The sequence below is a fragment of the Salminus brasiliensis genome, chromosome 21, assembly GCF_030463535.1.
Source record: "Salminus brasiliensis chromosome 21, fSalBra1.hap2, whole genome shotgun sequence".
NCBI lineage: Eukaryota > Metazoa > Chordata > Actinopteri > Characiformes > Bryconidae > Salminus > Salminus brasiliensis.
The window spans coordinates 2390798-2400891 of NC_132898.1; the positions used below are offsets into that span (position 1 = coordinate 2390798).

Here is a 10094-nt window from a genome sequence, read left to right on the forward strand (position 1 = left end):
TATATATATATATATGTGTATATATATATATATATATATATATATATATATATACACACTGCACTTTGGGCCTAGATGGGACCCCTGTGAGATTGGAAGCCCAACTGAATTCCAGTAACAACACATGCATGTACAAATCTACTCAGAGCCCAAGCACACCTGGAACCCGCCTAGCCCACTTTCCACCCATGTGGGCCCCACATGAGCATGTTAGCTAGTGCCACCCGAGCTGATTGGTTAAGGAGGTAGGTGCCACTGCTGGTAGACCCTTATGACCGTATGGCTATATACCCACTATATGCCCAAATGTTTGTAGACACAGGGTATTAATAGTGAGTTTGCCCCTATACTTTTCTGGGGAGACATTTTTCACTAGATGTTGGAACATTTCTGTGAGGATTTGATGGCATTCAGTCACACAAGTGCATCAATGAGGAAAGGAACTGACATTAGATGGTTCTGCTACTGCAGCTTAGCCCAAAGGTACTGGATAGAGCTATATAACCCCAGAGAACCCCACAGCCCAATGCTAAGGGGCTTTACACCCCTCTATATATATTAATATATATTAAACTAGCTGTGTAGGTCTAATCTAAAGTAACTGAAGCGTGTCTGGATACTTTAGGAAACATAATGTAATGCAGTGCTCTTCAAATCACTACGTACCTCTTCAACTACGCATCTCTCTGTGGTGTCTGTGCACGCCGTTTCCTCTGCATGTACCGCTATCCATCTTCATTAATATTAAAAGATGGAACGTAAGTCGCTGTTAGGGGTCAGTGTCCTGTTCGCCTTCACTGAGACACTGCTGTCATCACCAGGCTCGTCCTCCACACTGCAAGTGGACCTTCCCTTTTCAACACTTTCCCTTCTGGACAAAGCACATTGACTTAGCTCTGGCATGAATAATTCATTATGGATAAATTACAGTATAAACAATAGAGGATCGCTGCCCCCAGCAATGAATGAGGTTTGGGGTGTCTTGCTCTGTCTGTACTTTGATGACATCACATGTTACTTACTGACACAATTAATATGAACAGAACACAGCTATTTACAATGAGACATATTTGCCCTCTATGCTGTTTGTAGGCCATGAAGGATAAGCTACATCAGCTACCTCCGAAGCAGTCATAAGAACTGAAGTAGTTACAGTACTTTAGTAAATATTACAGTACTTTTGTAGCTGTTCAAGCTACTACGTTTTATTTCCAAGCTTTTTTGATATATTGTTACATAGAAATTGCATTGATTTAGTCAGTGCCTAATGCTAGTCAGGACATTGTGGTGAATGGAACCAGACGTCTGATAAGTTTGACGCCTCTAAAAGCTCCCTTACATAAAATAAATACGTGAAACAAATACAGGAGACCCTGCCAGACGTCTGAGACATTCTTTTACAATAGTTCTAAGATATAGATTTGGACTAAAACATGTTTTAAATGCATTCATTGTGGAGAGGTACATTTAGGGCGTACAGAAAACTTAAATCTTTCAGATTTTCCTCTATTTTACCATCATTGTCATAACATACAAAACTCAGAAAATGTGTGTTGGTTCACTTTTAGGTTTGAATAGTAAATAAAACTAACAAATAGTTCCATCATGGTGACGCCTGGCTCCATTCACCACCACTGTACAGAAAAATATATCTGTATACATCTCTACAGTGAACCATTTCACACCAAACTAACTATGAATATTTTTTCACATCTCAACCACTGACTTATGCAGCGATTTTAAAAACGTAGTGAAATTCCCCTTTAATATCACTGCATTTTAATACAATACGAGCATTTTTAAAAATTATTTTTTTAGTATAGTTTTTTTAACGTTTTATTGGCACAGTCGTTGTGTAGAAAATGTGTAAATGACACATAATTCGATTATTTGAATCGTTTATAATAATTATAATAATTTCAAAATAAGTTCGCGATCGTAGTCGTCAACCACTAGATGGTGTAACGTCACCACAGGTCGAAAATAAGGATTTTTTTTTTTTGTTATTATTATATTTGAATAAAATCTGGCGAGAAATGTTTTATTGTATGTAGTTTTAAATACGTTAAATTAATAATAAAAAATGAGTTAAAAAGTATTGTTTGTTTTTTCAGTCTTCATGTCGTCACTGAAGTTGCCGGGCGCGTCATAGAGCTGCGCCGGTACCGTCGCACACGGAGTGGTCTGCTTTGACGACTGAAAATGGTAATAAATTATGGCTTAATTTATAGTTTAAACTGAATTATATAGTCTAGTTATGATTGTATGTTGTTGGGCATGTGGGTTACATCTGTTTTGTAACTTTGGGTGCTTGTTTTAGTTAGTTTTACGAAGCTAAAGTTGGCTTCTCGTTCGCTAGCTTCGAATTGTCCGTTCCACCTTAAATGGTGCAGCAGTTCCATTCTGGCGCCTCAGGCGCCAGAATGGAACTGCTGCACCATTTAAGGTGGAACGGACAATTCGAAGAAGAAGCCATCTCTAACCTCGAAATTAGACCTAAAATAGCCAATTTTAGGCTCAATATTAGTTATTAAATAGCCAACTTCAACCTTAGCAAGGTTATACTTAAATACTTTAAGTAAAAGTAAAAGTATCCATCCACCCAAGGCCAACTTGATGGCCCAATGCAACTGCAGTGGCCCTCCTTCAATACAACAAGCATGTGTAATAAAGTCTATAGTATATAAAGACCTCCACAAATAGCATAATTTGTCCTGTATAATTGCAAAATCATTAGACTGAGTGTCTAAATATTATAAACATCATTATCAGGTGTCTTTTTAAATACAGTGAGGCAACGCTATTATGCCATATCAAGCAGCCCTGGGGACATCTGATCTGATATGATATAAATTAATATATAAATATAAAATTAAGATGTTGCAAATATGTCAGCCCAGCATCTAAATCTAAATGCTCTGCCCTTTTCTAATATACTGAATTATTGACATCTTCAGCTTTGATGTTTGTGCTCTTTACTGTTTACTGTTTACTAAATAATCATATTTTTTGCTTTTTTAGGCTCGAAACGCAGAAAAGGCCATGTAAGTCTTGCATTACGGACTATTCAATCATATTTGGAGATTTGCATTAATTTGGTGGTAGATGTCTTGCATTATTGCTTGGATGCTCTTATTCACGCCTTGCGTTTTCTTCTCTGTAGGACGGCCTTGGCCAGATTTCGTCAAGCACAACTCGAAGAAGGAAAAGTGAAGGTAATTAATATCTGCAAAATTATGTCTCGTCTTGTTTTGTATTGAACAGAATTGGTGTATTAATCATATTTATTATTATTTTTTTATTTAACTCGTGTGTTCCTGACTGTTTCAGGAAAGACGGCCGTTTCTTGCCTCAGAATGTAATGAGTTGCCGAAAGCTGAGAAGTGGCGGCGACAGGTAGGAGAACACAAGATTGTGTGGGTGGGAAAAAAAAAGGGAATTAATATTTGAGGTTATGAGCGCTGATGTACTTGGTGTTATTTCTAGCAATATTGTTATTATGTTAATCGGTTTAATTTGGTCAATGACTATTAAATGAAATGCATATATGCAGGGTTGTATGCAGTAATGTGAAACTTGTAATTTTGCTTACAGATCATCAGTGAAATTTCCAAGAAAGTAGCTCAGATTCAAAATGGTGAGTCCTATTTCATTATTAATATATTCATATTTGCACATTTGTAGGCCTTAACATTAAAACCACTCCTAGGTGAAGCAAACAACATGCATTATCTGGTCCCAGTGGCTCCTGATAAGAGGTGGATCTACATATCAGGCAGCAAGTGAACAGTCACTGTAATCAGAGTAAATAGAGACCCTAGATGGCTAGACGACTGGGTCAAAAACACTAGATCTCCAAAACACTAGACACTAGATCTCGTGGGGCGTTCCTGGTATGCAGTGGTCTGTACCTACCGAAAGTGCTCCAAGAAAGCACAACCGGTCAACTGGGAACAGTGTCATTAGTTCAAGGCTCACTGATGCTCACAGAGAGACCCCACCACCTCACAACTACCAGGACTTTAAAGATCTGCTGCTAATGTCTCGGAGCCAGATACCACAGGACACCTTCAGAGATGCCTCGTCCTTGTCGGGTCAGAGCTGTTATAGCAGCACAAGTAGGGACAAATACAATGTTATAGAAGTGGTTTTAATGTTACGGCTGGTTGTTGTATCATGTGCACATGTGAAACTACAGAACGTCAGATTTAAAGTATGGAAAGTTTATATTTTCCGTTAATGTTTTTCAGCTGGTTTGGGGGAATTTAAGATCCGTGACCTGAACGATGAAATCAACAAGCTTCTCCGAGAGAAGGGTCACTGGGAGGTTCGAATCAAGGAGCTGGGAGGGCCTGACTATGCGGTAAGCATTTTAAACAAACCCTATTAGCAGGTATAGGAGTTTGGTGTCATTCAGTATTGCAGCACACTTTGTTGATTTAAAGAATCTGGCAACGCTCACAGTTCTGTGTAGCTAATTATTGTGTGCCTGTAAAATCAGTCATTTTTACATGGTACTAATGTACATACACTATAGTGACTGCACCTGTATGTAAGGATGTTGAATAACTATGTTTAAGGAAATCCACACCTCTGCTTTGTCTCTGTATGTGTGCATTAGAGAGTAGGACCAAAGATGCTTGATCATGAGGGAAAAGAGGTGCCTGGAAACAGAGGCTACAAGTATTTCGGTGCTGCAAAAGACCTCCCTGGAGTAAGAGAGCTGTTTGAAAAAGAGCGTAAGTTGGATTAAACTATAAAATAATTTAATAAAGGGCATATTGGTTAAGATTTTCGCTCTCTGGACCTGAATTTGCCAAAGGCCAGGGTCATGCTGCTTCTCCATCAGCAGCCGGAGCCAGAGAGAGCACAATTGGCCATGTTTTCTCTGGTTGGGTAGATGGCCTTCTCTCCCATCATCACTCCCGTTGTGATATGGTGGATGGATCCAAACACATTGGCTGTCTAGTGATGCTACATTGTCTGCAGTTCGAACCGAGGTGGTGGCTGACTTCATATGTATTGGAGGAGGCATGTGCTTGTCCTCACCCTCTTAGTGTCTGGAGCATTGCAAGTAATGGGCCAAGTCAGCAGCCAGTGAGGGGGTGACTTAATTGGTTAGGCTAAATTGGGTTTAGGGGGGTTAGTCCACTCACCTTTGAGTTTCAGCTTCTCCCTTCTGGACCTAGATTTAGCCTCCTGAAAGTTGAAAAGTGAGCCATAGAAGAGCTCATTGTTCCAGATATGGTTTAATCTTTAGAACTGGAGTATAGAACATGGCCTGATTCCTGTCTGGGAAACCAATCATTTTGCATAGTAACAATTTGGAAATCTCTCCTATATATAGCTGCCCCACCACCCAGAAAAACACGGGCCGAACTGATGAAGGAAATCGATGCTGAGTATTACGGCTACCGAGACGAGGACGACGGCGTTTTAGTGCCCTTGGAACAAGAGTATGAGAAACAAGGTAGGTTGTGTCCCAAACGACCCTTTCAAACACCTCACTAAGCTGAGGTCTACTGCGGGTTGAATATTGACTGCCATTGGAAAATCCCACCCGAAGACGATGTTAATACCAGGTGCACTATAGGGACTAAAGTATTGGGACATCTGCATATTTATTGTTTTTCTGAAATCAATGGTTTCAGAGAAAAAAGAGTTGCTGCAGCTGCTTTTGTTGGAGTAACTGTCTCTTCTGTCGAGGGAAGAAGGCTTTCTCCTAGGTTTCACTAGAGCAGTGAGGATTTGATTGCATTCAGCGACAGGTGCATTAGATGGATTGGTACAACTCATCCTAAAAATATTGGATGGAGCACCACCGTAATTCCAGATATCACAGCTCAATGCTGGGGGGCTTTATACCCCTCTAGTCCACATTAGGTTCATGATGTTTGTCTGCTCCGGAGAGTCTTATTCTATTGGCAGTACTTTTAGGACTAGACAAGCTGTGTGTGTGTCAGCAATAGGTGCAGCTTAAGAAGCCGAATGCATTCGTTAGAAGGGGTGTCCACAAACATTTGGACATATAGAGGATGTAGCAAGGCTGAGGTCAGTCGAGATTGGATATTTTAAGACAATCAGTCTCAGGCTTCATTCATTACATCCTGCAATCAGTTCCACAAAGTGCAGGACCTGTTTAAACGTCTCGTGCCTCTGGAAAAGACCACTCACCACGAGACATCCTGATACTGAAACGTGATTTCACTTCATTAGGGCCTGGGACACACACACACACACACACACATACACACATTCACCCACCCAAAGACACCAGGGTGTTCTCAGGCCATCCGGGTATAAAGGCGGGCTTTGTTTGTGTACGTTGACAGAGTTATGGTCTTATGGGCTGCTGCTGCTCTCTGGCCATGTGTTTCACATTTAGGTGAATTATTGAAAGCCTGACACTCAACATGAGGTTCGGTGCTGTTTGAAGCATAAATGTCCATCTAAGAGTCCAGTGACCTGTCAGCTGTGCTCTAGTCATGTGACTGCATTTGGTCACAATGTCCTGGCTCATCAGTTCCATGAGTTTTTTTTGCCGCCTCCAGAAAGCACAGTCCAATACTGGGGGGCTTTGTAATAATACTCTTCCAACTCACGCTCATCATCGGCCATGGTGACCAAATCACAGTGCATAAGTTTTAGTCCCCTGTGAGGTTTAGAATGAAAAGCTGAGATGATGGTAAATCAGGTGATGGTGCTGCTGATGGAGTTGAACACATCCTCCACGCTGTGCTGGCTGGACTGGGGGTCGTCCAGGAGAAACCTGGAGGAACCGAGCTCTGTTCTTCAGACTAGCTCACCGACAAGATCTCACTACTTTCTTTCTTCAGAATGAGAAGCTATTGTTTCTCCTTTTTACTGGATTTATGTTCACCTGCTTTATCTGTTCTGATGAGATCTGGAGCTTCTACTGTAGAAACTCTCTCACCGCTGAGAGACGGGGGTTAAAGTGATGGGATTAGGGGCCTAGAACCTACGAACAGCACTGTCTTATGTATGTGAGTATATACAGCTCGAGAAAAAATGAAGAGACCACCCTACATGATCCGTTTCTCACGATGTGTTTAGGGAAAATTAACATTTGCACTGTATTTCATTAAGCATGGGCAACATTTCCAGCTGCTCAAAAACAGCTGCTCAAATAATGCAGCAAAATTATAATAATAATAATAATAATAATGTAAAGAAGTTATTATTCAGATTTAAACACAGTACTAATATCTGAACTTTGAGAGCATTCAGAAATCACTATGCTGAAATAACCTCGACCACCAGTCACAGCTCTCATGTCTCTTGCTGTTGGGACTTCATGCTGTTCATAGTCTGCAGATTCAGCTAACTCATCTCTGTTTGATGAAATGCCTGGAATAAAACGAATGCCGGACACGTAGAGATGCAGATTTAAGAAAAACTAATTAAGTGGTCTTTTTTTTCCAGATCTGCATGTATAGTGATAGAAGTACGTGTGTCAATAAATCCTTCACACCCTCTGTTGATCTGCACGCAGTGATCGCAGAAGCCATAGAGAAATGGAAGGAGGAAAAAGAGGCCCGTTTAGCCGGAGGTGGGGGAACCAAAGAGGTGGAAGAGGAGGAGGAATACATATACGCCATCAAAGACGACGAGGTATTTGGACGCCGCTGCAAAATGACCTCCGAGATATTTTGGGTGGTCGTTTCAGTTTGGTCCCTCGGGTCACTGCTGAGATGAAATGATTTAATGTAATAAATGAATTCTTAATGATGTTGTTGTTTTTTTCTATAGCAGTCTGACGACGAGATAAGAGAACAGATGGAGGGAGAAGATGGGGCACAAACATTCATCGCTCATGTACCTGTGCCATCACAAAAAGAGGTGAGGGACTGGACAGCATGTTGCTGTACAGTATGTGTTTCGGTCCTGGGGGGCCGACGTCCAGCACAGCTTAGGGATTTTCCAGCTTCTGGACATCTGCCCTCTGACAGTGTGTTACGGTTACTACTACAAAATATATTATTCATCACTTTGAAAATATCTGTGGAAGGCCACAACCGATTTCTTTTTTTATTTTTTTATTTTTAATATATAACAATAATGATGATAATAATAACAATTGTAATATTAGTGGTGGTGATAACTGCAAAATATAGTTTAATAAAAAATGTATTAAATATATCCAAATACTAAATGTGAGATCTTGAATCTCAGTACAGCTGCTTAGACAACATTTTGTTGTAAAAAGCTATATAAATAAATCTAAATTGAATTATTATTAATATTAATAATTATGACATCATTGACTTCTGGTTAAAACAAAAAAAATTAAAAATAGATATATAGATAGATAGATCAAAAAATATTTCATGTCACAATATATATCACAGAACAACAAAATATTAAATATTCTTAAATATTTAAAAATTTTAAAATGTTTAAAAACTAGACCCCTTCAGCACCATGTCTACTATTTACTACATACTAAAACAGGCATATCTACTCATGAATTGTAAATAAGGTCTGTGTCCTGACCCTGTGTCGGTGTTTGACCCTGCTTGCATGTGCTTTATTGATTTTATTGATCGGTCACAGATCGAAGAAGCCTTGGTCAGACGAAAGAAGATGGAGCTGCTGCAGAAGTACGCCAGCGAGAGCCTGATGGCGCAAAGCGAAGAAGCGAAGACGTTGCTCGGCTTGTAGTGGTCAGTCGCGGAAGGTGTTGGTATTTGGCCCCCTGGGATGTCCAGCAGGCCTTCCGCTGACATGGGAAAATCCGTTGACGGTTTGGCTCTGTGGTGCTGGTTGGTTCTGCAGGTGATAAAGGGTGAAGATGTGGAGTGGAGTGGAGCTGACCTGTTTAAGCTCTGTCCACATACGAGTTCCTACATGGCAGCTGTACGGTTGCTGTGGGAAGTAATTGCCTCTAGCAGTGTGCTGGTAACAACATGGCGTCCAAACTGCAAATTATAGTATTTTATAATATTTCAGCTTCATATGGTCACATTATACAGTCTTCTATAGGTTTAGGCACCCCTGCTCAAATGACATGTGCTGTTAAGGTGTAAAGATGTTCTCATTGTCTACGGAGACGTACTTCTGAAGTGCTAAGGCATAATTGCTGTTTATTTGCTTATGTTAATATATAATAAAAACATAAATGTAAAAGTTGTGCAAAAGTAATGGCTTTATAGTATTTTTACCAGTACATTGACAGTTAAAAATGGAAAATGCCTTGTTTAAGTTTGAGTTTTTTTCTTTTTCTTTTTTTCTTTTTTTTAAGCTAAATGTGTAATTGGTCCGGGGGTGTCCAAACTTTTGCATAAGACTGTCTTCCGTGACTAATGCATTGTAACTGTCTCATTATCTTACAAATAAAGGTGCTACGAAGGGTTCTTTTTTAAGTGATGCCATAGAAGAACCATGTCTGGTACCTTAACACCTGAAGAGTGTGAATAACCTTTAAAGAACCTTTACATCAAAGAAAAGAGTCTTTGAACTTCTTCAAGGTTCTTCACGCTCAGAACCATAAACAAAAGTCTCTTCATGGAACTGGAAGTGGTTCTTCTGAGCACCGTTATTTTTTTAGTGCCCTTGTTATTAATGTGTTCTTGGCCTGTTGGGGGACTAGACCGTTGATTAGAGGCCCACTGTGAGATGACCAGCCCACAGTTCCTTGTAAATAGATTTGTACTTTTACTTCTTCTGGACCAGTAAAGAATTTTCTAGAAAATTATAATTGTTTCTGTATTTATTGACCTGAAGTCGAGCGCACGCCAATTAGCCCTGATTTGAAGCAGCTTGGTTCATGTGACCACCAGGCCTAGAATAAACCGCCATCACACTCACAGTATCAAGACCAAATCTAATCTCCTCGTTCACTCCCTTATCAGACCCTGCCTTCTTTTTCCTGAGTTCTCCTTCAGCCCCCCGCCCACACACACACACACACACACACACACACACACACACTCTTTCTGTGTAATTCAGACTCTTATTACAGTGGTTCTGCCTGAGTAGAGGTCAGACACTGTGGCATGCAGCACAATACGTTATAGGTTAACTGTGCAAATAACTAAAATCACACATAATAATAATAATAATAATAATCCTGA

The 10094-nt window shown here is 40.1% G+C and overlaps 1 protein-coding gene across 1 annotated transcript; it reads left to right on the top strand.

Moving 5' to 3' along the window:
* The first annotated feature begins 2159 nt into the window (after positions 1-2159).
* Positions 2160-9718, top strand: isy1 (ISY1 splicing factor homolog). Its single transcript, XM_072665993.1, has 11 exons — positions 2160-2205; positions 3022-3044; positions 3164-3215; positions 3331-3396; positions 3595-3637; positions 4251-4363; positions 4622-4739; positions 5348-5470; positions 7514-7632; positions 7771-7860; positions 8575-9718. Exons 1-11 carry the CDS (start codon positions 2203-2205, stop codon positions 8680-8682), a joined length of 858 nt encoding a protein of 285 aa, XP_072522094.1. The 5' UTR covers positions 2160-2202; the 3' UTR covers positions 8683-9718.
* The last annotated feature ends 376 nt before the right edge of the window (positions 9719-10094 follow it).